The 24,670-nt window shown below is 57.7% G+C and overlaps 12 protein-coding genes across 12 annotated transcripts; all 12 read left to right on the top strand.

Moving 5' to 3' along the window:
- Window positions 1-811: 811 nt before the first annotated feature.
- On the top strand, window positions 812-1,414 carry LMJF_36_3460 (conserved hypothetical protein; the record flags this gene model as incomplete). Its single annotated transcript, XM_001686874.1, has 1 exon — window positions 812-1,414. One exon carries the CDS (start codon window positions 812-814, stop codon window positions 1,412-1,414), a length of 603 nt encoding a protein of 200 aa, XP_001686926.1.
- Window positions 1,415-2,418: 1,004 nt separating this feature from the next.
- LMJF_36_3450 (glycosyl transferase-like protein) lies at window positions 2,419-3,276 on the top strand (the record flags this gene model as incomplete). Its single annotated transcript, XM_001686873.1, has 1 exon — window positions 2,419-3,276. One exon carries the CDS (start codon window positions 2,419-2,421, stop codon window positions 3,274-3,276), a length of 858 nt encoding a protein of 285 aa, XP_001686925.1.
- A 1,091-nt stretch (window positions 3,277-4,367) lies between these two features.
- LMJF_36_3440 (SNF7-like protein) lies at window positions 4,368-5,018 on the top strand (the record flags this gene model as incomplete). The annotated part of the gene is made up of 1 exon (XM_001686872.1): window positions 4,368-5,018. The coding sequence occupies one exon, from the start codon at window positions 4,368-4,370 to the stop codon at window positions 5,016-5,018; it is 651 nt and encodes a 216-aa protein (XP_001686924.1).
- A 2,898-nt stretch (window positions 5,019-7,916) lies between these two features.
- LMJF_36_3430 (conserved hypothetical protein) lies at window positions 7,917-10,295 on the top strand (the record flags this gene model as incomplete). Its single annotated transcript, XM_001686871.1, has 1 exon — window positions 7,917-10,295. The coding sequence occupies one exon, from the start codon at window positions 7,917-7,919 to the stop codon at window positions 10,293-10,295; it is 2,379 nt and encodes a 792-aa protein (XP_001686923.1).
- A 1,367-nt stretch (window positions 10,296-11,662) lies between these two features.
- On the top strand, window positions 11,663-12,748 carry LMJF_36_3420 (vacuolar protein sorting-associated protein-like protein; the record flags this gene model as incomplete). Its single annotated transcript, XM_001686870.1, has 1 exon — window positions 11,663-12,748. The coding sequence occupies one exon, from the start codon at window positions 11,663-11,665 to the stop codon at window positions 12,746-12,748; it is 1,086 nt and encodes a 361-aa protein (XP_001686922.1).
- Window positions 12,749-13,336: 588 nt separating this feature from the next.
- On the top strand, window positions 13,337-14,467 carry LMJF_36_3410 (short chain dehydrogenase-like protein; the record flags this gene model as incomplete). The annotated part of the gene is made up of 1 exon (XM_001686869.1): window positions 13,337-14,467. One exon carries the CDS (start codon window positions 13,337-13,339, stop codon window positions 14,465-14,467), a length of 1,131 nt encoding a protein of 376 aa, XP_001686921.1.
- An 827-nt stretch (window positions 14,468-15,294) lies between these two features.
- Window positions 15,295-15,507, top strand: LMJF_36_3400 (putative ribosomal protein L29; the record flags this gene model as incomplete). Its single annotated transcript, XM_001686868.1, has 1 exon — window positions 15,295-15,507. One exon carries the CDS (start codon window positions 15,295-15,297, stop codon window positions 15,505-15,507), a length of 213 nt encoding a protein of 70 aa, XP_001686920.1.
- A 1,164-nt stretch (window positions 15,508-16,671) lies between these two features.
- Window positions 16,672-16,884, top strand: LMJF_36_3390 (putative ribosomal protein L29; the record flags this gene model as incomplete). Its single annotated transcript, XM_001686867.1, has 1 exon — window positions 16,672-16,884. One exon carries the CDS (start codon window positions 16,672-16,674, stop codon window positions 16,882-16,884), a length of 213 nt encoding a protein of 70 aa, XP_001686919.1.
- An 866-nt stretch (window positions 16,885-17,750) lies between these two features.
- On the top strand, window positions 17,751-18,167 carry LMJF_36_3380 (conserved hypothetical protein; the record flags this gene model as incomplete). Its single annotated transcript, XM_001686866.1, has 1 exon — window positions 17,751-18,167. One exon carries the CDS (start codon window positions 17,751-17,753, stop codon window positions 18,165-18,167), a length of 417 nt encoding a protein of 138 aa, XP_001686918.1.
- Window positions 18,168-19,233: 1,066 nt separating this feature from the next.
- LMJF_36_3370 (conserved hypothetical protein) lies at window positions 19,234-19,542 on the top strand (the record flags this gene model as incomplete). The annotated part of the gene is made up of 1 exon (XM_001686865.1): window positions 19,234-19,542. The coding sequence occupies one exon, from the start codon at window positions 19,234-19,236 to the stop codon at window positions 19,540-19,542; it is 309 nt and encodes a 102-aa protein (XP_001686917.1).
- Window positions 19,543-20,637: 1,095 nt separating this feature from the next.
- LMJF_36_3360 (conserved hypothetical protein) lies at window positions 20,638-21,309 on the top strand (the record flags this gene model as incomplete). Its single annotated transcript, XM_001686864.1, has 1 exon — window positions 20,638-21,309. One exon carries the CDS (start codon window positions 20,638-20,640, stop codon window positions 21,307-21,309), a length of 672 nt encoding a protein of 223 aa, XP_001686916.1.
- A 1,754-nt stretch (window positions 21,310-23,063) lies between these two features.
- Window positions 23,064-23,651, top strand: LMJF_36_3350 (conserved hypothetical protein; the record flags this gene model as incomplete). Its single annotated transcript, XM_001686863.1, has 1 exon — window positions 23,064-23,651. The coding sequence occupies one exon, from the start codon at window positions 23,064-23,066 to the stop codon at window positions 23,649-23,651; it is 588 nt and encodes a 195-aa protein (XP_001686915.1).
- Window positions 23,652-24,670: the final 1,019 nt, after the last annotated feature.

Genomic DNA, 24,670 nt, shown 5'->3' with positions numbered 1-24,670 from the left:
AAGGGCCACGCCGTGCCACCGTAAGAGTAAGACGTGGAGACTTAAAGAGGCGGACTTTTTGGTGTTAGTGAGAGTGACTTCTAACCTGTCAGGTGCTGTCTGCTATGTTCGCGCGGCACCTTTGTAGTTGGCACAGCTGAAAAGCACATAGACATCAACCTCCGGTTACGGTGGGTCTCTGTCATGACCTTTATTGGCCCTGGATGCGCGCTACCGGATCCGCGGGGGGGGTGTGTGGGGGGGGGGGAAGGGGGGCAACTCTAGACGCGTACGACTCACGCTTTCTACTAGATCTGCTTCCCCTCCAGCCGAGAACAAAGGTCCCCGTGTTCTCTTGGAGCACCGCGTCCCCCCTCCCTCCTCCCCCCTCCCTGCTCACCGGTCTGCCATTTGACCCCGGCTGCATCGCTCTCTCTGTCTCTCTGTCTTGGTGTGTGTAGAGCTGCATGGAAAAACAAAAATAAGCGAACAACAACAAAACACGAAGAAGCACCGCGTCACACAGTTACCGCCATCACAAGCAAGCGCTTACGCATACAACAAGGCCAAAGACGAACTATAGCCAGTGCGCCTTCCTCGCGACGTCGACCTCGCTCGATCTGACCATATACACAGCCCCTGCTCTGTGCTTGTGTGCCGTTGAGCTGCCGAAAGAAGCGCGCTGAATTCGCCTCATTGTATATTGTGTGAGCTTCACGCCGTGTTATGCTGTGGCACACGGTCGGTATTACACCCATCCGACTCGTCGTATAGCTCGAGCGCAGAAGAGCCATCCACAATCCATACGAAAACCTAAGGACACACAGGAGTCATGTTGCGCTTGTGTGCTCGACACTTAGGCGACGCCAAGTCGGCGTCGCACGTGTACGAGCTGCGCACCTACGTGGTGGCGCCCGAGAAGTACGACTCTTTCCACCAGCTCTCCATGAAATACATGCCGCAGCGTCCGTGTATTGGCATCTGCCAAGGTTGCTGGACTGTTCAGCTTGGCGGCGTCAACCAGTACATTCAGATCTGGCGATACGAGAACCTGAAGCACCGTTACGACTGCCGCAAGCAGGTGGAGCAAGATCAGGAGTGGCTTCGCACGTATGTAAAGCCGGCCGATGACATGATGATCTCCAAGTCCAACACGCTGCTGCGCCTGGTATACCGCGAGGGCAATGCTAGCACGCAGAGCTACAAGTACCTCATGCAAGTCTCACCGCACAAGGAGGTGGAACTGTCGGGGCCAAGTGCCACTCTCGCGGCTACCTTCCAAGTTATCGTTGGCGAGGAGGAGGGCAAGTACATCCACCTCGTGAAGGGGCACAAGCTAGACGACGTCATCCCCGTGACGCCGACGCTGGGGTGCTCCTCCAAGATCATGGGCCCGGTGCGGTGGTCATCTACGATGAACTGCCTCTGGCGTTGAAGTCTCCCGACGTTTCTTTCCCCCTTTTCCTCTTCGTCTTCCCGTTGTGAGCTCTTGATGGTGACTTCTTCGGCGACTTTGTCTGGATCGTATCTGCACTTCCCTCGTGCCGCGAGCGCGGAGGAGTCGCGCGCTCTCTCTAGTTCGCTGCGTGTGTATGTGCGCGCTTGTGCGCATACGGTTGTCTTTTCTGTTATTATATGTTCATGTTTTGTTTGTCCTCCACTACTCACGTCTATTCTCCTTTCCTTCTCTTCCCCTCGCCACATCGTATCACCTGCGCATGTCTCCTCTCTCTACCCCTGTCTTTTCACCTCCGCTCCTCCTTCCCTCCTTCCCTCCTTCCCCTTCTTGCTGTTGTTGCTGTTCTTCGCCTCAGTCGCTGAATGTGGAGATGTGGCAATCTCCCCCTACCCCACCCCTACCGCCTGTCCTGGAGAGAGAGGAGGAGGGAGGTAGGGGAGAGAGAAAGCGAGAGTGATATACACGTGTAGGAAGATGCACAATATGGGTCTGCCGAGGTGTGCAGCACTTCCACGCTCACAACGTCGTGTTGAATGACCAGGGGCGAGAGAGCGGAGTGACTCCCTTGGCTTTCTTTGTTTGGTGGGCCAGGCCCTCTCTCCTGTGCCGCTCGTCTTGCAACGCCTCCAACGCATGGTAGACGTTAGGTATGTGGCGTCTCTTCGCGCCAGAACAAACAACAAACAACAAAAAAACACAGTGATACTGATGATACGCCTCCCCCCTCCTTCCGTTTTCGATTCATCACAATGCGCCGCTGCGCTGTTTCTGATGTGCGCGGCAGCTCATCGTCCCTTACGCTCCCTCTGTTTCTCCCTTTTGTGTTGTCGATAGAAGGGCACACTTGCTTCCGCCGTGTCCATGCACGCGCGCCACTGAACCCGTCATGTGTCGTCTTCTCCCCCACTGGCACTGTCTACTGCTACGAACCTTTGGTCTTGAAGCACTGAATCTGTGGTCGCAGCTGAAGTGGGACACTCATGCGAACTTCTCCCCTCTGGCGACTTCGAATGACTAGCCGCCCGCTCTCATTGGAGCGCGTCTTTGTCATCAATCTTGACCGCCGCCCTGATCGGTGGGCAGCAATTCAAGCAGTATGTGCTCGTGCCGGTCTCCCAGCAGAGCGAACGGAGCGCGTTCCCGCCGTTGAGGGCTCCCGTCTCGATGTGAATGCTGTGCATCACTGCGGGTTCGTCTCTGCGCTGGGTCTGCGGCGACTTAAGGAGCCTCCGGAACACCACATATGGGGCATGGACCTGAACAAGGCGGCGCTCGGGTGTGCGCTGAGTCACATACACCTCTGGGCACGCATCGCGGCTCTGGGTAAGGTGAGCAACATTTCCGCTGAGGCGCCTGCGGCAACGCTGCCCAAGCAATGCTTTCTTGTGCTGGAGGATGACTCGACATTCGCGGATAGCGACGACAACGGAAGCGACTCACCCGCCGCATCACCTTCGCTTCCGTTTCTCGACCAGCTTCAGCGCCGAATGAATAGCGTGCCGCCGGACTGGGAGCTTGTCTACGTGAGTGGCCTCGACACAGCAAAGCAGTGCCTACACATGCAGGTAGCCAAGGGTGTGGCACGCGTCCCGCAGTACCATCGCACGACGAACGCATACCTGGTCACTCCGCAAGGCGCACGCCGGCTGCTCGCCACTTGTGTTCCCCTCACATTCCAGCTCGACACTGCGATGACAATGAACGTGGGCTACCCTCCGGGTGTAGTCGGTGTCGCGGGTGCACAGACGCTGCCGCACGTGCTCGATCCGGTCTGCTACACTCTCCAACCGCCGCTCATGCAGCAGGCCGCACAGCTCGACACCGACATCCAGCACTGAATGTGAGGTTGCCGCTCGTCGGCGACAGCCCCCTCCCCCCCCCCTCACCCGCCTCTCTCGTTCATTACACCCTCGCTCGTTAAAGCAGGAAAACGCAAACCAGCAGAAGATTTTGCATCACCATCACAAGCGTGTACGGCAGGCCGCACAAGGCTCGCCGGCGAAGTGCCCGTGCGCGCCTGTTGGTGTTTCTATTTTTCTGAGATTCTGCAGCTGGCGCTTTCTGTGCCTTTGTGGGTATGTGGGCCGATATATCTGTTTCTCCCGTCCTCCCCGCCCCCCCCCCTCCTCCTCCATCAACCTTTCGCGGTTGCGTCACTCCCCACCCCCATCCTCTGTCGCGCACAGGGAGGTGAACGCGGCAGGTGCTTTTTGTCATAAACAGTGTCAGCTGGAGCTCCATCGACCTCGCCCTACTCTGCTCAAGGCGCACGTACAGGAATGCTCATCAACAATCTCTTTGATGGGACCTTGCGACTTGCGACATGTCTGTGCGTGCCCCGACAAGTTACAGATCAACAGGAGAAGAGTATCTAAAGGCCATATAAAGCGACTACAGCAGGGCAACAGCAGAGGCGGGGCGCTCCGGTGTATTGTGCACATCAGTCACTGCGGACCCCTTGCTGCACGCCACGCCACCACCCTTTGAGGTTGGCCCTCTATCCCTCAATCCTGCGAATCCGACCCATTCCTACATGCCACTCCCCTTGCCTCCCTCGTTTCCTGCTGCGACGCATTGCCCTCTCACGTGGCATCGTTTCTCTTTGTTTCTATCGTGCTTTCTTCTTCGAGCAGCGCTGTTCCTCCCTTTCTGACACATACGCACACACACATGCACACACAAGGGAACAAACCGTTTTTCGTTTGCTCTCTCATATCTCCCTATCGGCTGCCATCGATTCCTTCTCGAGGTCCGTCTTTCGCGGCCTTTGCGTCCTCGTTTCGGCTATATCGCACGCACACACAGGGTGCGCATGCTGACCTTCTTCCACGGCCCCTCCTCCCCCCCCCACTCCCCGCTCCATTCCAAGTAGATCATACCACCGTCACCACTAGCAGCAACGGCAAGAACAACGAAAAAACGAACGATAATGCCCGTATTCGGTAACATGTTCCACAGGACGACGCCGGAGGAGGAGGTGCGCAAGTGGACGCGCAGTCTGCGCTCGGAGCAGCGCAAGATCGAGCTTCAAATCACCAAGATCCGCCGCGAGGAGGCCAAGGTAAAACTGTCGATGAAGCAGGCAGCAAAACAGAATGACCAGGTGGTGATGCGGATGCTGGCGAAGGAGATGATTCGCTCTCGCAAGGCGGTGAACCGAATGTACGCCTCGAAGGCGCAGATGAACTCCGTGTCCATGCAGTTGCAGAACCAGGCGAGTCAGATGAAGATGTCCGGCTCGCTCAAGAAGAGCGGTGAAATAATGAAAGAGATGAACAGTCTCGTCAAGGTGAAGGAGGTTCAGCAGTCCATGATGGCAATGAGCAAAGAAATGGTCAAAGCAGGGCTGATCGACGAGATTATGAACGACACGATCGATGAAGCACTGGACGACGACATCAGCGATACAGAGCTCGAGGACGAGGTGAACAAGGTGGTGATGGACGTGGTTCAGGGTCAGATGGACGGCGCACGCGTCGGTGCCTCTCGTATCCCGGCACAGCAGCAGCAGCAGCAGGAGACTGCGGAGGAAGAAGAAGATGAGCTCATGGAGAAGCTCAATGCGCTGCGCAACTCGTAAGCGGGTAAGAGGAACGGTTGCGCGTAAAGTGACAGTGGAAATGTGGGTGTGGGGGACAAATGGGGAAGGAAGGGCGGAGCGAACGCGGAAGAGATGTGCCTGCACTGCGCACAACGGATCTGTCGAGCGCGGGTACGTCTGAATAATCAGCGCGCCGCTGGCTCGACTCTGTGCGGATGCGCTTCAACGCATGCTTCGGCTTGATTTGCTTCTCTCTAGATGGCGTGCTCATCCGGCTCTCAAGCTCAGCGGTGAGGGAGAGGGGCTTGCAACGTTACGCCACGCCACGGCGCAGTGCCCTTGTATTTCCGTCTGGCAGGCACTCGCATCTCTTCGCCCGTTACTTTCCCTGATACGTGGCTCTCGTGTATTGTCCCACACCGCACCCTTATCTGTTTTTCCCTCATCGCTTCCATTTGTTTTTTGTTTTCCTCTTCGCTGCATGTCCTCCTCCCTCCCCCACCTCTTCTACATAGTCCTGTCGGTATGGTGCGCTCAAGTTTTTTGTTGTTTTCATGGCTCCAGCGCGTCAGTCCAGCACGAGCAAGTCAGCAAGGAGTGCATTTGCGGGCGAAGCAGAAACGTGCGTGCACCCTTACCCCTTCCCCCCCCTTCACCACCACCACCACCACCACTACCGACCCAGCCCACCCATTCTCACGCGTGTCGCTGTGGCTCTTTGGCCTCAACCCCTACCTTTGTTGCTCTTTTCCTGTTTCGTCTTTTTTTTTGCGGGCTTCTCGTTTTTGTCTTGCGCGTCTTCAGCTTCCGCTCGTCCCCCCCCCCACGACGACGACGACCACCACCACCACCTCCCTCGTCGCCTTTCCTAGCCCTCCCCTATTTCCATTGCTCATCTCAGCCGATGGCTACAGCTGTCTGCCGCTGCGGGTGCACGTCACTGCTGTTTTCTTCTCTCGCTCGCTCGCTCTCGACGTGCATCTTCTCGTGCCCATCACCGCATGCCAATGCGGAAAGAAAAGAGGAGGCGCTGCTGTGTGTTGTTGGATTTGTGTCTGTGTGCGTGCTCTATGGATCGACTCACCCCTGCTCGCTCTCCTCGTGGTGGCGCTGAAGCGCAGAATGCCTGTACGTGTCCATGTCCGTGTGTGGCCTCTTGCTGTTGCTGTTTCCATTTTTGATTCGCTTTTGTTCCTCCTTTTGCTTTTGCTGCGCGAGTCTCGTCATTCCTTCCTGATGATGCAGTGCCACCGCACGGTGGTATCACGGGGACCAGTGCCCCACACTCCGTGGAGGACGCCAAGCGCCTGCAGCCTGCCCTTGGGCACGGTTGCAGACACTTGGCTTCCGCGGACAGGGATCGGCTGGTGCTGTGCCGAAGAGACTTGCTGCCGTGATGTTTTCACCAGCTCACTGCGAAGCATGTCAAGGATTCAGTAAGTGTTGAGGAAGCGATCGAGACCGATCAGCACAACGGTGTAAGCGCGCGAAATGTGCGGCACCTAGCACATCCGGATCGGGTGGGTTGATGCGGCACGGATACCAGAAGCCTGAAAGAAACACCCTCGGATGACACCATCGAGTCCACCAGACTCCCATGTGGAGAGTCTCCACATCTTGCTATGGAATGTCTCGGCTTGAAGCGACTCAAGGACCAACATGGCATACAGGCAGAGCGTGCAGGGTCTCTGAGAGCCCAGGCCTGAAGCTGGGCAGCTTCCTCCTCCAGCTCATCGGGCACATGTGTAGCCCACACCCTACTACCTGCACGGCAGACGCCACCACTTCCACCCCCTCGAGCAGGCCCCTGGATGCGGCCCGCTTTAGATCAAGCCTTGCAGCCCACTGTAGTCTACCTCGCGCCGACCGCGCAGCACGTAGGCGAAGGGACGAGAAGGGACAAGAAGAGCCCACCAGACGCGTGGCGGGATTCAGCAACGGGGCGGTTCGTCCTAGACGAGCAGCATGTAGCCGTAGCGCAAGAGAGGTAGATGAGGGGTGGTTGTGCATGCGTGTATACGTGTTGACGTGTTCGGTGTAGAAGGGGCACGTTAAAACCAAAAAAAAAATGAAAACAATCCTTTCGCAGCGTCGCCTTATCCCTCACGCCTGGCCTGAGAGAGCAAGCGACGTATCACGGCATCGTTTTCCGTTGCGTGCGGACGCTGCCAAGAAGAAAAACGCACAGGGGAACCAAGAGCACAGGACTTTGGGTGCTCTGTGGAGCAACACCGACTGCGATTCGATTCCGCAGATCACTGTGTGGTGTACGCGGATGCGACGATACGTCGGCCAGGAGGAGGCAAGCGGTGAACGCTTGAACATCCGCCGCAACACCCTTCCGTTCGTCCCTCAATCTCTGATGGTCTCGCAAAGAGGAGTCATCGAAGAATCCTCCGAGGAAATCATGCACAGGAAATATTTCAATCGGCAGGCGCCTTTGCAGGACACTACGGTGCCCTCACCCCTCTGCCCAAGATGCCCTCCAAGGATGGAAAAGGACAACCTGCTCTGCACTCTATTTGCGCTCGCATCTTTGCTTTTCTGGTTCTCACGCGTCATCTCATGCATCCCTCACGACCGCCAACTCACACGATCCTATCTCCCGCCTCACTGCAAACCCATTCATCAGAGCTCCTTGCCTTCCGCACTCTATTGTTGACGCTATCGCTGCCCTGTGTACGTCTACGTGCATGCATCACTATAGTCGAGAAGAGCGAGTTGCTTAGTGCAAGTTTGGGTGGCTAGCGGCGCACGGCACCGCTGAAACAGACCTCTCACACCGTACATGTAAGCCCCACCCCCATCACCCCCATCCTCCCGCCTCTCCACGTGCCCCTACGCACGCACATAGTGGCAAACATTTCGCATGACGCGCACGTGTGGCAACAGAAACGGAAGACAGAATACCCCAAACGGCCAAGTGGACCTGCCGCCATGCCAGCCAAGGCGTCGGGAGGCGTGGTGGCCATCACATCGACCGACTGGGAAGCGCAGTATGAAAGAGACTTTACCGCGCAGAAGGGCAGCGGCCCCATCATCTTCTCGGAAGAGGAGCGTCGAAAGAATCGCGAACTTTGCTCACGGCTGCGCGACATTCTTCCGTTCGACGACGCGTATAAGGTGAGCGACTGCGACTTGATGTACCGCTTCCTCATTGGTAAGCACTGGAACGTTGCCTCGACTGAGAAGGGGATGCGCGAGTACGCGCGGCTGCGCAAGTCCGATGATCTCAACAACATCATTGGGGAGCAACTGCACCCCACCATTTGCTCGGTGCTCTCCCCCATGTACAAGGGCGAGCCGTACCCCATCTACGGCCTTGACAAGGAAGGACTCCCCGTTTTGTGGCTTTCGCCGGACGCCAACAAGCTCATGGCGGCTATGAAGGACTTCACCAGCGAGCAGCTGCTGCGTTTCCAGCTGCGATCGATGGAGGTGAGCCGCTACGTCTGCCTGCAGCGGAGGGTGGATCGCTGCACGTACGTGATTGATCTGGGCGGCATCACCATATCCAGCGTAAACAAGGCAACGCTGGCGCTTCTCAAAGGTGTCATGAACCTACTGCAGGTTGCCTACCCTGAGATCATGCGCCGTCTGCTGATCTTCAACGCGGGGTGGGCGGTGTCTGCCGCCTGGAAGGTGCTGCGGCCGCTAGTGGACGTGCGCGTGCAGGACAAGATCAAGTTCGAGAGCGGTCCGCCATCGCTGGCGGCGCTGGAGCAGTACATAGCAGCGGATCAGGTGCACCCCTCGTTCGGCGGCACAGGGTCTGCAAACGTGCTGGGCCCGATCATCGACGCTGAGGTGCGCCGCATCCGGCGCGGCGTCGAGGGTCGAGTTTCTCCAGATCCCGCCGCCGCCGCTGCATCGGTCATACACAGGCCTTCCTTGGAGTCGCGGCAGAGCACGAGCCTTCTTAGCCGAGATGCGCTTACGCTCTACAGTGTCGAGTCGACGACCCCGCTCAGCACTGCATGCCCGTCACCCAACTGCAACCCATCCCTCGCAGGCAGCGGACACGCTGAGGAGCGCGAACAAGTGGCTATCGGTGTGCCCAGTGCCGTGACAGCTTGGCTGGTGAAGACGAGCACAGCCAGCGGGCCACTGAACGTGCGCGACATGTCGCTCAGTGTCGCCTCCAGCTCCGGAGAGTACGCCTGCTGCAGAGAGCAGGCATCCCCGACTCCCGCCGCCGACGACACGACGAAGTGCTCCTACCGTGGTGTCGCTTCGCCGCCGTCGCGCGACACGTCGGCAGACGACACCGCGACCTCTTCACGCGAATCGGTGCCGATCCATGCCACGACGAGCATAGAACCCACGGCACAGCAGCAGGCTGAGCTACCAATCGTGACCATCTCGCTAACGTACGGGGCCGACGGCAGCATCAGTGGCTACTGTGGGCGGCAGTGGGTCGGATGCTTCCAACACGGCCTTCTGTACGCTCCCGCCACGGATGACGACGACTCTGCGTTTCCGCGGCGCTCTCCCTCCTTGCTGCCCTCGTCGCAGCCTTACGTCGCCGGTGGCTGTGCAGGACGGAGCGTGGGGGTGCCGGCAGGTGAGCTGTTGGCCGAGGCGGGCCACCCGCTGCACACCTTCCTCATCGTGTGTGACGCCCAGCGCCGCGCCCGCTACCTAGTGCGCGAGAGCCGCCTCCGAAAACGGCTGACCATCTACAACGTCTTCGGAGACGCTGAGGTACATACGGACAAAAACAACCGTCACTACGTCGAGGGCGAGCGTGCGAAGCTGGGCGTCGTGGTCCCGCACTCCAACGCCACCAGCTGCGGTGGGAAAGAGGATTGGATGCTGTACGGCAAAGATGTGACGAAGCGCTCATCGCGTAACCCGACGCTGCCCCTGCAGCAGTTCCTCTCGAAGACGAAGCGGGCGGTGCTGACGGCGAAGAAGAGCAGAAGCGGCGACTCACTGGACAAGTCGCAAAATAGCCGCTGGGCGGCGTCCATATTCGCCGCCTTGCGCTTCCGCGCCTACTCGCCTGCGAAAAGAAAGTCGAAGTCCATCAGCTTCAAGGCATCGGGCAGCGCCAACGTCCCGCCCCCAAGCCTTCCTGACCAGTCTGAAAAGCACTGTGACGCAGTGACGGACGACAGCACACAGCTGCTGGCCGAGTGCAAGGGCCAAACAGTCCGCTTCTACAAGCTGTTGACTAAGAACTCGTTGCCCGACTTGTTCGCCCTCGCCTTCGCCATCACGCAGTCATGGAGTAATGAGATGGACAGCTGCAAGGGCGAGGCGGCGGCGCCCAAAGAGACGCACTATTCTTCCGACGATGACGTAATGCCCTAGAGAAATTGATGGCTATCGTCAGCGTCTTTCCCTCTCTTCGTTCCGCTATGGCGGTAGCTATGTGGGCGCACCAGAGAGGGGCTTGGGGCGGTGCTAGAGAAAGCAGGATGAGCCTCGGCTGGCATCGACCATCCCTTCAGCACCTACGAGAAAGTAGTTTGCAGCCCATATATTCCTTGTTCTTCCTCCATTTTTTTTTGTTCGCCGCATCTCTTTGATTTCTTTTGCGAATTGAGGGGAGTGGAGATGCTTTCGTACTTCGAGCTGTTGACCACACCGCAATGGGCACCTTTCTCTCTCTCCCTCTCTCTCTCTCTCGCACGCACACACACACACACACGCAGCGTCGTCTAGGATGTAACTCAGCGCTGGAGAAGTGGGGGTGAAGCACGCCGCATTGGAACGCAAAAAAGCAAAATGAAATAAAAGGCCCCGCCACTCCCCCTCCCTCTCCTTCTCCCCTTCCGACACACGCATGCGCACATTTTCCCAACGGCTTTCCTACACAAAACATACGCGGGCAGTAGCAGCTCCATCTACGCGTGCAACGGCTCAGGCCCGCTCCTCGATGCACTTTTCCTTGTGTGTTCCCCGTCTTTTTCTTTCAGTTCCTCCTTCCTTGCTTCTATTTGCTTGCATGTAGATGTGTGTGCGATGGCACACGAGACGGCCCCCCCCCACCACCCTCCTTCTCCCCTAGCTTCCCCTCTCTCGACCGACGTAGACGAGCAGACACACGCACGAAACACAAAAAAAAATAAAGGAAGCGAACAAGTTACACTCTTGTATGTGTGCACGGTGCCGCGGGCATTGGCAACTGTGTGCGCCTGCGTAGATCCGTGCTGTGCTATCGGAGCTCGCTAGCAAATGACGAGTTTTCAAAAGAAACGAAAAAGGCATGTGCGTCTCGCATTGACGTCCCACTCCTCTCTCCCCCTATCGGCCCCCTGCCCTTCGCTTGTGTGCCGCCGTCTCTCCTCGCACACGGGGTCTCACAAGCACCTCATACTCTCACTTCGCGTCTATGGTGTGTTCTCCCCTCTGTACCACCTGCCTGCCTCTCGTCCCCGACGGCCCTCATCCTCGCATAGGTACACCTCTCCACACCTTTGCAGGGCACACACCGCACACCGCTGGCACACTCACCGGCGCTGCACGTGTTGATATTGTGTAGAAGGATCTCCTCCACCATAAAGCGCGCGCGCGTGTACGTGTGTGTGTGTGTGTGTGTGCCTGTGTACTGTTTACTCACTGTGCCTTTGCAGTGGTATCGCCAACGTGACGCCGCTGGAACCGCTGGACGTTGTGGGCTACGTCAGCATCGTATGAACAAAAAAAAATCAGACTAGGGATTACAGCGCGCGCCAATGCTTCGTGACGAGCTGCCGCCAGAGAAGGGTCAGCAGAGCTTCTCTTTATGGAGCCGAATCCTGCGCAGCATCGACGGCTGCAAGCTCGAAATCGTACTGGATGACCAAACGGAGGCGGACAAGATCAAGGTAGTGGACATCTACGACAAGGTAAGCGAGCGCTTCCCGCTCTACTCATGGAAGGAGCCTGTCAAGGGACGCGTGGTGGTGACGCCGACCGGCTCTTCCTACTCACATCAAGGTGTGGTAGTGGAGCTGATCGGCGTGGCAAGCACGTTTCGTGAAGTCGAATCGCGCGTTGTATTCCTCAGGCAGGAGCGCCAGTTCGAGCCAGACACGCTGAATCAGTCGACGCCGTTCGAGTTCACTTTCTCCGCACCGAAGGAGCATGAGTCGTACCACGGCATCTACGCCAGAGTCAGGTACTTTGTACAGGCGACGGTCAAGCAGCGCATCAAGAGTCCCAGCGTGAAGGAAGAGGTGTGGGTGCACCGCGTCGACACGGCGCTCAGCGAGTCGCAGACGGATGCCTCGGCGCACATGAACTACTTCCGCGAGACGTGCTTCGGTCCTGAGTCTATCGCGATGAACGTTGGCGTGGACAACGTTCTTCATATTGAATTCCGCTACGATAAGAAAATCTTCCACTTGGCGGAGCGGGTGCTGGGCAAGGTTGAGTACAAGGTAGCAGACATGGACATCGCGTACGGCGAGGTGGGGTTAGTGCGTAAAGAGTTCCTCGCGCCTGGCCAAACAGACGAGACGATGGAGTCGGAGACGCTGCAGAAGTTCGAGATCATGGATGGCACCCCTATTGTGGAAGAAGTGGTCCCCATCCGTCTCTATCTCAAGTCGGTGCCGCGCCTGACGCCGTCGTATATGGACGTTGAGAATCTCTTTAGTGTGCGCTACTTCCTCAACCTGGTGCTGGTGAATCAAGAGGGGAAGCGGTACTTCAAGCAGCAAGAAATCCAGCTGTACCGCCGCACGGGGCAGGAGCGGTCAGCCACCTCTTTCAACTCGGGCCTACCAGTGACGCCTGCTTCGGGCGACGTGGATGCGAAAGGCGGCTGGAGCGCGTGATGTGCTGCGCTCTTCGCTTCCGCACTCCCATGAGTGTTTGTGTCTCCCGTTTCGCTGCCCCCATGGTGCTTGTCCCCAACCCCACCCCCACCCCCTCCGCTCTCTCGTCATCTATACAGCTACCGCTCTATTTTCCCTTTTGTTTCATAGCCTACTTGTTTCTTCGCCTTCGCTGTTCGTTTTTTGTTTTTTTGGGGGGAGGGTGGCGTGTCGTTGCGGCCCGTTTCCCTCGTAGCTCTTGATCATTACTTTTTTTTGCTGGTTTTCTCACTCCTGTGTATCGCGTGACGTGGATGTCCCTCCGTATCAAAACCGCCCCTACGGCCTCCATCCACTTATCCCCTCTTTCTTGTGTGCTGTCTCTCCCTCACCAAATCGCGCTCTCACTCTACATCACGATGATATGTGCTCTACGGCGGCAGACGTGGTCGAATCGGATGAGGAACGGGCAACCCATGCTCATCCACACACGAGCACCGCGAAAGAAGATGGTACCTCGTGTACCGCACCTCCTCTGGTAGATATGCGCGCCTTGATGGTGAAACGCTATTAGCTATCCCGGCGGCACACGAGCGCACGGACTTGTGCATGCGTTCGCCGCGGCTTCTGCCTCCTCTGCCCTTCCCCTTCTGTCAACTCTCTCTTTCTCCATTACCTTGCACCTCCAACACCCGCCCACACCCACATGCACACATGTGCGCACGCGTGGCTTTACGACCATCACTTTCATTTTTTTTTTTCACCGACGCGGAAGCGGCAAAGCACAACAAATCAACCAGCTCATTATCGCGTCTAGGCATGTCTCGCGTTGCTTTCGCTGCTCTCCTCTCCCTCGCTGTGGCGCTTCTCAGCCGCCATGTGTACCGCCGAGTCAACCGACAGCGACTGCAGGCAGGTGCCGTCGCCCTCATCACCGGCGGCGGCTCCGGGCTGGGGATGGAGCTGGCCAAAATCTTCGCCGTCTCTCACTGCGAGATTGTGCTGGTGGGCCGCAACGAGGCGGCACTGAAGGCAGCGGCTCAGGTGTGCAGGGAGGCAGGAGCACCGCGGGTCGAGTACATCCAAGCAGACATCAGCAAGGCGGAGGGAACCGATCGCGTTCGCAGCGAGTACGCTCGCCTCTACAAGGGCACGGGGAGGAGTCTGGCCCCCCCTCTCAAGTACCTTGTACTCAACGCCGGTGCAGGCGCCATTGCCCCTTTCACGACGGAGCCCGCCTTTGAGCAAATATGCCACGCCATGATGGATATCAACTACTTTGCGAACGTGCGATTGCTGCAGGCCTTCCTTCCGCAGCTCACGCAGAATCACTCGTCGAGCTCTCCCAGTCGCATCGTTATCATGTCCTCTCTTGCTGGTGTGCTGCCGTCCATCTTGCGCAGTGCGTATACGGCGTCGAAGCACGCCATTCAGGGCTTTATGAACGCGCTGCGTGGTGAGACGGCGGTGCACATCACGCTCTGCTGTCCCGGCTATGTGGACACGGACTTCCACAGTCGCGTGTTGACAAACGACGGTAAGCTTCTGGGCGGCAATCAGCGCCGCGGCGTCTCACCTGCGGTGTGCGCGCGTCAGTGCATGGACGGCGTCTTGTGCGACGATGCCGAGATCATCATGACGACGGGCGGGAAGCTCGCCTATCGCCTCCGGCCCTTCCTGACGGGAATCATCGATGTGCTGGTGAAGCGCAAGAGCCTCAAGTCTCTGGAACATCACTGATGTGGGACGAGCGAACAGCTGCGCTCGGTCGCGAAACGTGTGGCGCGCCCGCTTCGTTGAGTCGACGTCGGCGCCTGCGTGTGCGTGTGGGTCTTGACTGTCAGCTGCGTATCACCGGGGAATCTTCGTATCTTAGCTTTCAGTATATATATTTTTCTCTTGCGCCATGCCCCCCCCCCACACACACACGCACTGTCAGCGGTGAACAGTAAAAGCGGTGGCGAGGAGAGAGATGCATTCGGAGAGAACGGGTGTGGCGGCAATGCTGCAGCACCCACTGGCTTTCGGTGTCTGGTGCTCTCGCTCTTCTCTCCTTCTTGGCCATGCATCACATTTTCGTTGGCTGCACGTATTTCGTGTCTGGTGCCTTCTGTGTGCGTGCGTGTGTGTCCTTTACCTCCTTGATCTCAGAAAGTTTTGCGGTGTCGAGAAGTAGCCTCATCATCCTTTGCAGGCGTCCGAGCAAAGAGCGACGGCACAAAAGAAAAAAGAAAAGAAGGAGTACGCAGGAACGGCGGCGCACACGCATGGTGTGGCTGCCAGATGAAGGAACTACTTGATGCACTCGCCGCCGCCATTTTCTTCTTTGGGTCGGAGCTGATAAAAATGGGCGCCATGGAAAGAGCACAAAACCAGCGAGTATGCCTGTGCTCTCGGTGCCCCTCCTGTCTCGCTCCTTTTACCCGCTCTGATCTTTTGTCTTCCCCTCAAACACATCTTTCTTCCCCGTGTTCCTCGCCTCACGCTATTCTCTGCAAAACCTTTCCTTACCCTTCGCACCACAGACACAGACACACACACGCACACACACACACACAAGCGTAGCCATGGCCAAGTCAAAGAACCACACGAACCACAACCAGTCGAGCAAGAACCACCGCAATGGGATCAAGGGCCCCGTGCCCCTGCATCTCCACAACTCCAAGCGTGGTAGCTGGCTCCCTGCGTTGGTGAACGCCCGCCGCGTGCGCAAGCACAACCAGAAGGCCGCGCTGAAGAAGCGCCGCGAGCGCATCGCCGCGTTTGCCGCCAAGAACTAAGCGGGATCGGAGGAGTGTGTGCGAAAGAGAAGAAAAAGGGTGCGCAGCCACACGTGCACGCCATGCCGTGTCCCTTCGTCCCTTGCTAGCTCACATCTTTGTGGCGCAAGGCTGAAAAGGAGCGGGGCTGGTGAAGCCCATCAGCAGGCGACGCCACCAACCTGGATGGTGCGCTCAACTCTGTTAGCAATTCTATTCCTCTCGTCCTTCTCGTCTGGTCCTCTTGATGGCCCTTCAAACGCAAACGCAGTGTGTCTTGCGGAATGCAAGGACAAGAAAACGGCGGGAAAGGGCCAAGAGAGAGAGAGGGCTCCTCCCTCCCCCTCCCTTTTTTCTGCTTTCCGACCCCCTTTTTTTCTTGTTTGCTATCACCGTGTATGTGTGGCTGCGTACGTGCGTGTGTGTTTTGTGCCTGGTTCTTTTTTTCTTTTGTTTGTTGTTTTTGGTGGCGTGAGTGTGTGTGTGTGGGGGGGAGGGGCGAGTCGTCCCTCCCCGGGTCGTACTCTTCACGCCAGACACACGAAAAAGCGAAGGGATACATATATATATATATATATGTATATGTATATACATATACATCAGCCCCATAACACAATGCCGGTGTCAGCGATGCGCATGAGCACTCCCCGCTTCTCACAAAGTGAGCGCCGTCCTCGTGTACTACCCTGATGGTGCTGCGTTTGCGTAGGCGGCTAACAAGCATATAGCTAGCACCTGCATTGCTTGTGTCCTCGCCTCAATCTCCACCAGTCGCCCGCTGCTATCCGGGTAGGCGCGCATGAACGCATGTGCGTGCGCCTGTGTGGAACGTGCGCATCCATAATAGAGCACTCCTTCGATCCATCTGTTGCTCTCGTCCCTCTCTCCTTTCTGCTTCCACTTGCCCTCCACGCACACACCTCCCCGACCCCTCTTTCTCCTTGCCTCTCGGCTGACTTCTACGCCTGTATGGTGCGGTGTGTTACCCCCACTCACCCACCCACTCACCCCCTCCCATGGCACCAAACGCACACACACATCTCACCTGCATGTGCCACCTCCGCCAACACGACACTCTACAATGATACCCGTTTCTTGGACCCCCTGCCAACACACACACCACCGCCTCACTGACTTGTGTTTGCTCATTATGGCCACAGCTTCTACAGATTCAGCTCATTCAAGATGGCCAAGTCGAAGAACCACACGAACCACAACCAGTCGAGCAAGAACCACCGCAATGGGATCAAGGGCCCCGTGCCCCTGCATCTCCACAACTCCAAGCGTGGTAGCTGGCTCCCTGCGTTGGTGAACGCCCGCCGCGTGCGCAAGCACAACCAGAAGGCCGCGCTGAAGAAGCGCCGCGAGCGCATCGCCGCGTTTGCCGCCAAGAACTAAGCGGGATCGGAGGAGTGTGTGCGAAAGAGAGTCATGCTCGTCTTTTCGCCCCTTTCCCCCCTCCTCTTGTTCGGGTAGATGCCTCCGCGAGCCCTCCCGTGCGGGAGGGGCGAGAGCGGGTGTGCCGGTGCGCCATGCATGCCCACCACGCGCGAACAGAAAGTGGGCGGCGTGTGTTGGCGTGCGTGTGAGTGGCAGAGACCTTGTGCGCCCTCGCAGGGCAGTCCCTGAGTGCACTGAATCCGTGCGATGCTGTGATATTTGTTTTTGTTTTGATTTTCTAGTTCATATATAGGTGTGATTGTGTCTCGCCGGGCTCACTTGTATGACGTTGTCACCGCACAAAGAAGCACGAAAGCAGAGCGAAACCATCCCGTCTGTATCTCACCACAGCGCGCCGCACAGACGACACCGAGGTGTACGTGAGAGAGGCATGCGCGTGGCTTACGGCATACGCTTAGCGGAAACAAGGTGCGCAGCGTGCTCACCCAGCCTTACTGGGATGAACCTCTCCTGTGCTCCGATATCGCGTCATTCGCGGTCCCGGAAGTGTGGGGGGGGGCGGTAAGGTGTCATGTCCCCTTATCAGTATCGCGTAGATTAGCACTTTGGCCCTCCTCCTCCTACTTGTGTGCCCTTGAGCAATCCACGGTCTACCATCGCCCTCACCCTTTGCCGCTCTGGCGAACACAAATGTGAAACCATCCTTATCATCTGATGTGCTCTTTTCTCTCCTTCTTTCCTGGGACTCTTCCTCTCTGCCCCCTCAGGGGCAGAGAAGCAGTGCACCTCTCCAGCACCGAAAGAGCGCGGTCGGGACCGAAATTGATAGGAACGGAGACGGGGTGCAAACGCAGGCAGCGACCATGTTCCGTCGCTCCTCGTCTGTGATGCGACGCGCTGTCAGCGCCTTCCTCAAGGAGCCTGGTCAGGCCAAGACCTTCCAGGAGACATTGGCGGTCTGCGAAGCCGAGAGCAGGGACTTGGCTAGCATGCTTAGCTCTGACTTCCTACTACTGCAATCAAAGCTGTTCAAGTATCGCATAGCCCGCCTCGGGGAGGAGACTCGGTATGTGATGAAGCACCCTCTCGGCTGCCTCCCTTCCGCGGACATGGTCCTTGTCCACTTCGTCGCCCTACCTCTTGTCTTCTTCGCCGCTGTGTGCATTGGCCGTGGTTCTAGTCGCCCTCTCGTGCAGCCCCCGGCTGCGAAGATGGAGGTGGCCGCGGCAGCCGCAGCTACCGCCGATGCAGCTGCTGTAGCTCCAGAGGAACAGACGTAGCCTCCGCAAGTCAACAGCGATCTTTTTGCCACATTGATGCCCCAGAGAGCGTCTCGTTCATGGACTGCCCACAAGCGAATACAGGGGTGCTTCCCCTCTCCCTTTCCCATTCCAGCTCTACCACCTCACCTCGAGCTTCACTACCTCTTGTCTCTCTTGGTGAGCACGCAGCCGGTGCGCGGCTGGGGATGCTGTGTCGAATCTGGTGAGTGGCCGTCGCCGGCAACGGAAGGAAGTCGGTGGGCTTTCGTCCATTTCTTTGTAGGGAATAGAGCTCCTTATGTAGCCCAAAGATGAAAAAGGTGGAGAGAGAGAGAGAAAGAGAGTGGCCGCGTAGCAAAACAAACACCAAGGCGATTCACTTAACGGCTATTACGAAACGCGACAAAAACAAAAGAGAGGGAACCCGACCACGGGAGTGCAGCGACGGGGGCAGAGGCACGCTCCTCCCCCCCCCCGTCTGCCACCCGTTTCGGCTTCGTTATACGCGAAGCGAGGGACACGACGATCTCACCATCGTTTCTGCGTTTTTCGGAAGATGGGGGGGGGGCGAGGTTCCTCGCCCTTTTGCGTTGATTTTTATGGTTGGGATCTACTGCTTCTCCATGCCTGTCATCCATTCAAAGCGCCGATGGTGCCGGGGGGTTACACGATGGACGCTGCGCTTGTGTGTGTGAGTGGGTAGCTGCGCGTGCTTAGGGGCAGGGGCTGGCCATTGTGCGAATGGCTGAGGCGATCTTGCATTTCTCTCTGTATCACTGGTGTGCTCTTGCTCTGCCGTTGTTCTCTCACTCATATTCTATGCTCGGTTCGCCCCCTTCGGGGGAGCATGGATCGCGTACTCGCCCGAATCGCTTTGCCGTGCATCTCACCGGTCAATAAAGAGAATCCTCAGAGCGTCAGTCGGGTGTGCGGAACTCTCACTCCCTCTCCACCGCACTGTACAGGTACTCAGCTTCCTGTATGCGTGAACTTGTACTCCGCTTCAACACGGCAAACTGAAAATAAGAAGCAGGTGGACCAGTTAGCTCCTTTACAGCACGCAGCTGCTGCAGCTGGCAAGGATATGGGTCTCAAGCGACTTGCCAAGGCGGCGAAGATCACGAGCAAGCACATGCTCCTCCTCAACCGGCGGGAGCCGTACAAGCCCGTCACTAGTGACCGTGTCATGATTGAGAACCGCCGTCGGCTCGAGGACTTCGAGGCGAAGAACGCTGAAGGGATCGTCTTTGTGCCGGACACGGCGCTCCCGCCCTGGCAGAAGTCCATCGCCACAAACCTCAAGCAGCAGGCGACGCAGATGAACTTTCGCGGCTTCCGAGTGCGAGTGGCGGACAAGCAAGACGAGCCTGGATTCCCCACGCACTTCCGGTGAAGGTGGCGGTGCGCATCGGCGGGGGAGGAAAAAAAGGAATGGCGGAGATGGTGGCAGCCGCGACGCTGAGCGCAAGCGAGGCGCGGTAGAGGCGTTGGCTGCAACGGCCCTTCTACAGCAGCGGTCCTTCCCCTGCTTCCCCCCTGCTCTTCGGGACTTTCTGCACTACGTGCTGCCGCATAGAACCGAAAATCTGCTGGTATGGTGCCGGTGTCATGGAGCTGCGCTTGGCACCGCAATCGGACGCGAAAACCAGGAAAAAACTCTAACGCCGGAAAGGTATGGAAGGGAAAAGATAAAGAGGCGGCGTAACGTGACTTGTGTCCCCTGCTCATTTTCTATGCCCAGATGGGAAGAGGGCGGATTGTCAGCGTAGTTGGCCAACAGACACGCAGGCACTCGCACATGAAACCCGCCTTGTCCATCCATCTGCGCACCCGCCCCCCTACCCACCTACCTCCAACAAAAAAAATGAAACAATTTGTCACAGGCCCCCTCCCCCGTTGCGCCACGCGCCGTGCTTTCCCGCTCCTCCTCATCAGCTTGCTGTCTATTTCCGTTATCTCGGTTTCTCCTTCATGCTGCCTCTCGCTCCCTCCGGTGCGCTCGTGAGCGGAGCCCGCCTCTGTCCTCAAGCAACTCGCCCACCTCCACCCCATCTCCCTTTCCTTTCCTTTTTTTCTTTCTCTGAGGGGGCGAGATCACAAAAGTGTGTTCACCAGCACCTCCGGCACTGCGGGTGTTGTCTGTGCCGTCTGTGCTCCCCCCTTCCTATAATTTTCTCATCACCACCATCACCACGAACCTCTATCACCGTATTCGTTTCTGTCGGCGCTGTGTGGTGAGTGTCACCGACCCTCTTGTTGTTGTTGCCCTCTGTGCGCAACCGTGTTGTGAGCACGTTGCAGAGTCATAGAGCTGAATGGAACGAAAGAGGTGCCTCCCCTCCCCCTCGCCTTCGCCGCCGCGGTAACTATACCATCTGTGCTGTGCAGCGTTGCAAGCCCACACCTGAACCCAGGCACGCACATACTCGGAAAGGAAAGACGGGAACGTCGACGACGTTTTTTTATCTTCGTTAGCGCTGCATCCACAATGGCCTCTCAACCCGGCGATGCGCTGGGTAAGATCGAATACTGGGTGCAGTATATCGACTGTGCCTTGAAGCACCCAAGGCCACTGCCAGCCGGCAAGCACGCCCATCGTCAGTCCCTAGAGACCATCCCCGAGGTGGCTGAGCTGTATCACTGCATCTACAAGCTCTACAATGAGGAAGAGAGCTCTGTGTGGTTTCGCGAGCCGGTCAACGCGCTGGCGCAGGAAATTTTCACGTACTACGACGTGGTCAAGTCGCCCATGAGCCTGCGACACATTCTCGACAACATTGTAAAGGGCGACACCTATTCCACCGCCCTACAGGTGATGGAAGACGTGGAGCTCATCTGGAAAAACTGCATTACCTTCAACGGCGCCAACTCGCTCTTGGCCACCGAGGCGGGCAAGTGCCGATCCGCGCTAGACCGAATCCGTCGCGCTTACCAGGACGATCAGCGCATCACCGTCGAGGAGGCCGAGCGGCTCTTCCGGGTCATTTCGTCGATGCAGGAGCAGCAGCTCATCGACAACATTGCCGAGTACCTCCGCCGCGACGACCCCACGTCGATCGACGAGACGGGTGCTGTGAATTTTGACATGCTCAAGCGGAAGCACTTCCGCAACCTAGAGCGTATCGTAGACAACTACTCCAAGTCTCGCACGCGGAGCTAGTCTACCTCTACCCCGCATGCAGCATAATTGCCCTGCACATTTAAGCATGAGAGAAAGAGAGATGGCACATCTGCACGGGATGCGAAAAACTTGTCTGGCCGCTCCTCTCGGCGCTTGTGAGATTCGGCTCTCTCACAAGCATGGGCTCTGGTTAGTGCCTTTGTCATTACCGGCCCTATCCTCCGCCCCGTAACTTCCTTCCTGTGCGATGTCAGCACCTATGCCTAGCCATGGCCGCACGTGACCAGGGAAGAAATGACGGTGCAGATCGTGAGCAGGCACAAGGAGCGTGCAAGCTGTTCCTTCTCGTGTGTGTGTCGCACGCTGACAGCACAGCACCCCTCGTGCGTCCTGTGGCGGAGTCGGGAGAGGGGAAGGAGAAAGGGAGGGGGCAAGCACGCAAGCGTTGAGGCCGCCTTCCTCAGCTTATGTCACACCAGTCGATGCTGTGTGCGCTTCACGACTCTCTCCTTTCCATCTCTCCTTCCTCTCCTTCGTAATGCCGCGAACTGCTACCATTGCGCCCACATAGCTGAGCCACCCGTAGCCAACGAATAAAAGAACGCAAGAATGGACTTGACGACAGTGGACTCAGCGACCCCCGCTTATGAGCCCTCTGGCGCGGTGGTGGAGATGTCGTCAGTGCAGCGCGCGCCGCTGCGCTCCCAGTCCACGCACGCGCCAGCGCCAGCGGACGCCGCTTCGTGTCTTCAGCAGCTCGATGAGGACGTGGCGCGCGATGTGCGGGCCGCGCACGTCCGCGCGGCGATACTCCAGGAAGAGGTGGTTTCCCTCTTGGCGAAAGTTGCCAACGTGCACGACGCAACAGCCACAGGCAGAGAGGATGGCGTAGATGCTGTGTTGGAGAAGGTGCAGGCGATTCGACAGGCACGCAACGACTAACGCACTTTAGGCTGCTCCATCCTCACTCGCTAGAGCCAGCGATATGTGGCGGGAGCAAGAGAAGAGCATGATTGCATAGAGCGCGCGCACTCGAAGCGCAAGCACTCGCCTCGCCACCTTTTTTTTTTCTTTTCGAACCGCCCGTCTGCGTGCGTGCAGCTGAGTCGACGGTCTTGAGCACGGGGGCGATGACATGCCTGCGTGCACGCACGACGCTTCTTGTGGAGCACACACTCATCCGTGCATCTCCTCTGTGTTGCGCTGTTAACCGTGACCCAAGCAGCGACACCATCACAAGGAACGCGAAATCGGCTGAAGAGAGAGGCGCCGATCGAATAGAAGTGGTAGCGGCTTTTTGTGGTTTTCCCTGTTGCCGTACCCTCCCGTGCGACGCGCGAGCGGAGGTGACTGCTGACGGTAGTCCCCCCAAGATTTCTGTGGATAGAGTTGGTTGCGCCGTCTTTAGAGTCCGCACGTCAGCAGCCCCCCTCCCCCCCCCCTGCGACAACCTACCACCAGAGTATCCTTTTAGAAGCGGGGTACGCGTCGCTTTCGTTCTATCCTGCCCTCCCCTGTTGCACCCTCCCTCCCGTGCGCGCGGAGCTGCACTTTCTCCCTCATGCCTGCCACCTCTACTTGTGTCCACATTTCTTTGCTGTCTCCTGCGCACCGATAGCTCTACTACCCCCCCCACCCCGCCCCCCGTCTCACTCAACCCAGTAAGAGCAAGGAGTCTTGCGTCACCGGGGCTGCCGCTCCTCGCTCTCCCATACGCTCACGTCGCCTGGTCATCTGCAGATCTGCTGACCTTTTGCGCGCCTGGACGGGCACAGCGGCGCTACGACGCAGCGATGCTGCGGCTTACTCAGGCAGTGCTGCGTGTGCAGTCGCATCAGAAGAAACGCGCGCAGCACCCCAATGCGGGTACGCGTTTCGGCCGCGTGTACAACCGCGGCTTTGTGCGTTACGGCTTTGGTGGCTTTGGTATGTCTGTCTACAGCTCCAAGAAGGACCGCACCTTCAAGGTGATGCCGGTGCCACCTCCACCTCCAGCCACCACTGCCGTGGAGCAGCGAGACGACTTCGCCGACAACCGCGGCCTTTCCGCAACAACGCGCACGTTGTCTCCAACGTTTCGCATGTTTGCTCTCGAGGACGGCGGCGTCTTGGTGTCGCACCCATCGCACGCGCAGATTATGCGGTGGAATCAACGTGTGCACACCGAGGAGGGCAAGGCAGCGAACAGCACCGTCATGGATGAGTATGTCAACTCGCGCATTCAGGCCATCATCGCTGACAACACGATCGAAAACACGTCCCTTAGTCAGTGGCGCAAGGCGCATATGTGGAACGTTATCAAGTCTCACGGCAAGCTGCAACGTCGCTGGGGCACGCCGGACTTCGTCATGGGTGCCCGCTCGACCTTGTACAACAACTGATGGACTCTTCGAGGTGAGGCTGCTGACGTTCCTTTCTCTCGTTCTCCTCCTCCTGCCTTGTCAGCGTTTGCGTTTGTGTGTGTGTGGGGGGGGGTGCTTGTGGGTTGGCATGTGTATGCTGCGGCGCGCGGGATTTTTTGTTGTAGGGGACTGCGCAGTTGTTCCGGCAGACATGGGCGATCCACATATCTAAGGCTGTATGCATGTGACGTGTCAGTCATATATATATATATATATATATCTGTATCGATAGATCGATATACGGGGTGGGGGAGGCAGCCGATATCTTCGCAGACGCTGATGCGGACGGCCGATGGAAAAGCGCTGCGATGTAGAGAGCCCGCCGCGCTCTCGAGTTTTGCAAACCTCAAACAGAGGAAGAGAGCCGACATGCTTCTGTTTGGCTCTCGTGCAAGGGATACTCGAAACTATCTATGCACCTCACCATTCCCTCGTGCGTAGAGTGAGCACCCGTGCGCTGGCACATAGGCGACAGATCCTACCTCTTCTCTGACACCCCTTCTTTCCTTTCCTCTCTCTCTCGGGCACACCAACTGGCATGACACTCCTGCAGCCGTCAGTCCGTTCAGTGAGTGGCGAGCAACATCTCTTCCAGCGCGTGCGTTACCTCCTCGTCGGCCCTCTCTCTCTCTCTCGCTTCGTTAACGCCTTTTTTCTCCATCGCATTCCTCCAGCGTCTTCGCAGGTGCGCGCTGCACTCTCAGGGTGTCCACATCCGGTGCCTAGGGGAGGGGCAACGAACCAGCGCGTACGTCGGCATCAGTAAGATTGCGCGTGTCGGGGCTTGAGCATATCACCCCACCTACACGCACCTGCTCATACGCCCTCTATTTCTAGCACAGCTGCGTCCTTTCTCCTTCTGTTTTGCTTTCCTAATCAATTATTCCACTGCTTCGTTCTTGGCCATCGGTTCAACGCGACGCGTCGAACGCATCCAGCTTCGCCTTCTTTGTGTTTTTTTGTTTTTTGTGGTGGTGTTGCTCCATCGCATGTGTCTT

This window comes from Leishmania major, chromosome 36, assembly GCF_000002725.2.
Source record: "Leishmania major strain Friedlin complete genome, chromosome 36".
Classification (NCBI taxonomy): Eukaryota; Euglenozoa; class Kinetoplastea; order Trypanosomatida; family Trypanosomatidae; genus Leishmania; species Leishmania major.
This window is presented reverse-complemented; position numbering and strand designations above follow the sequence as displayed.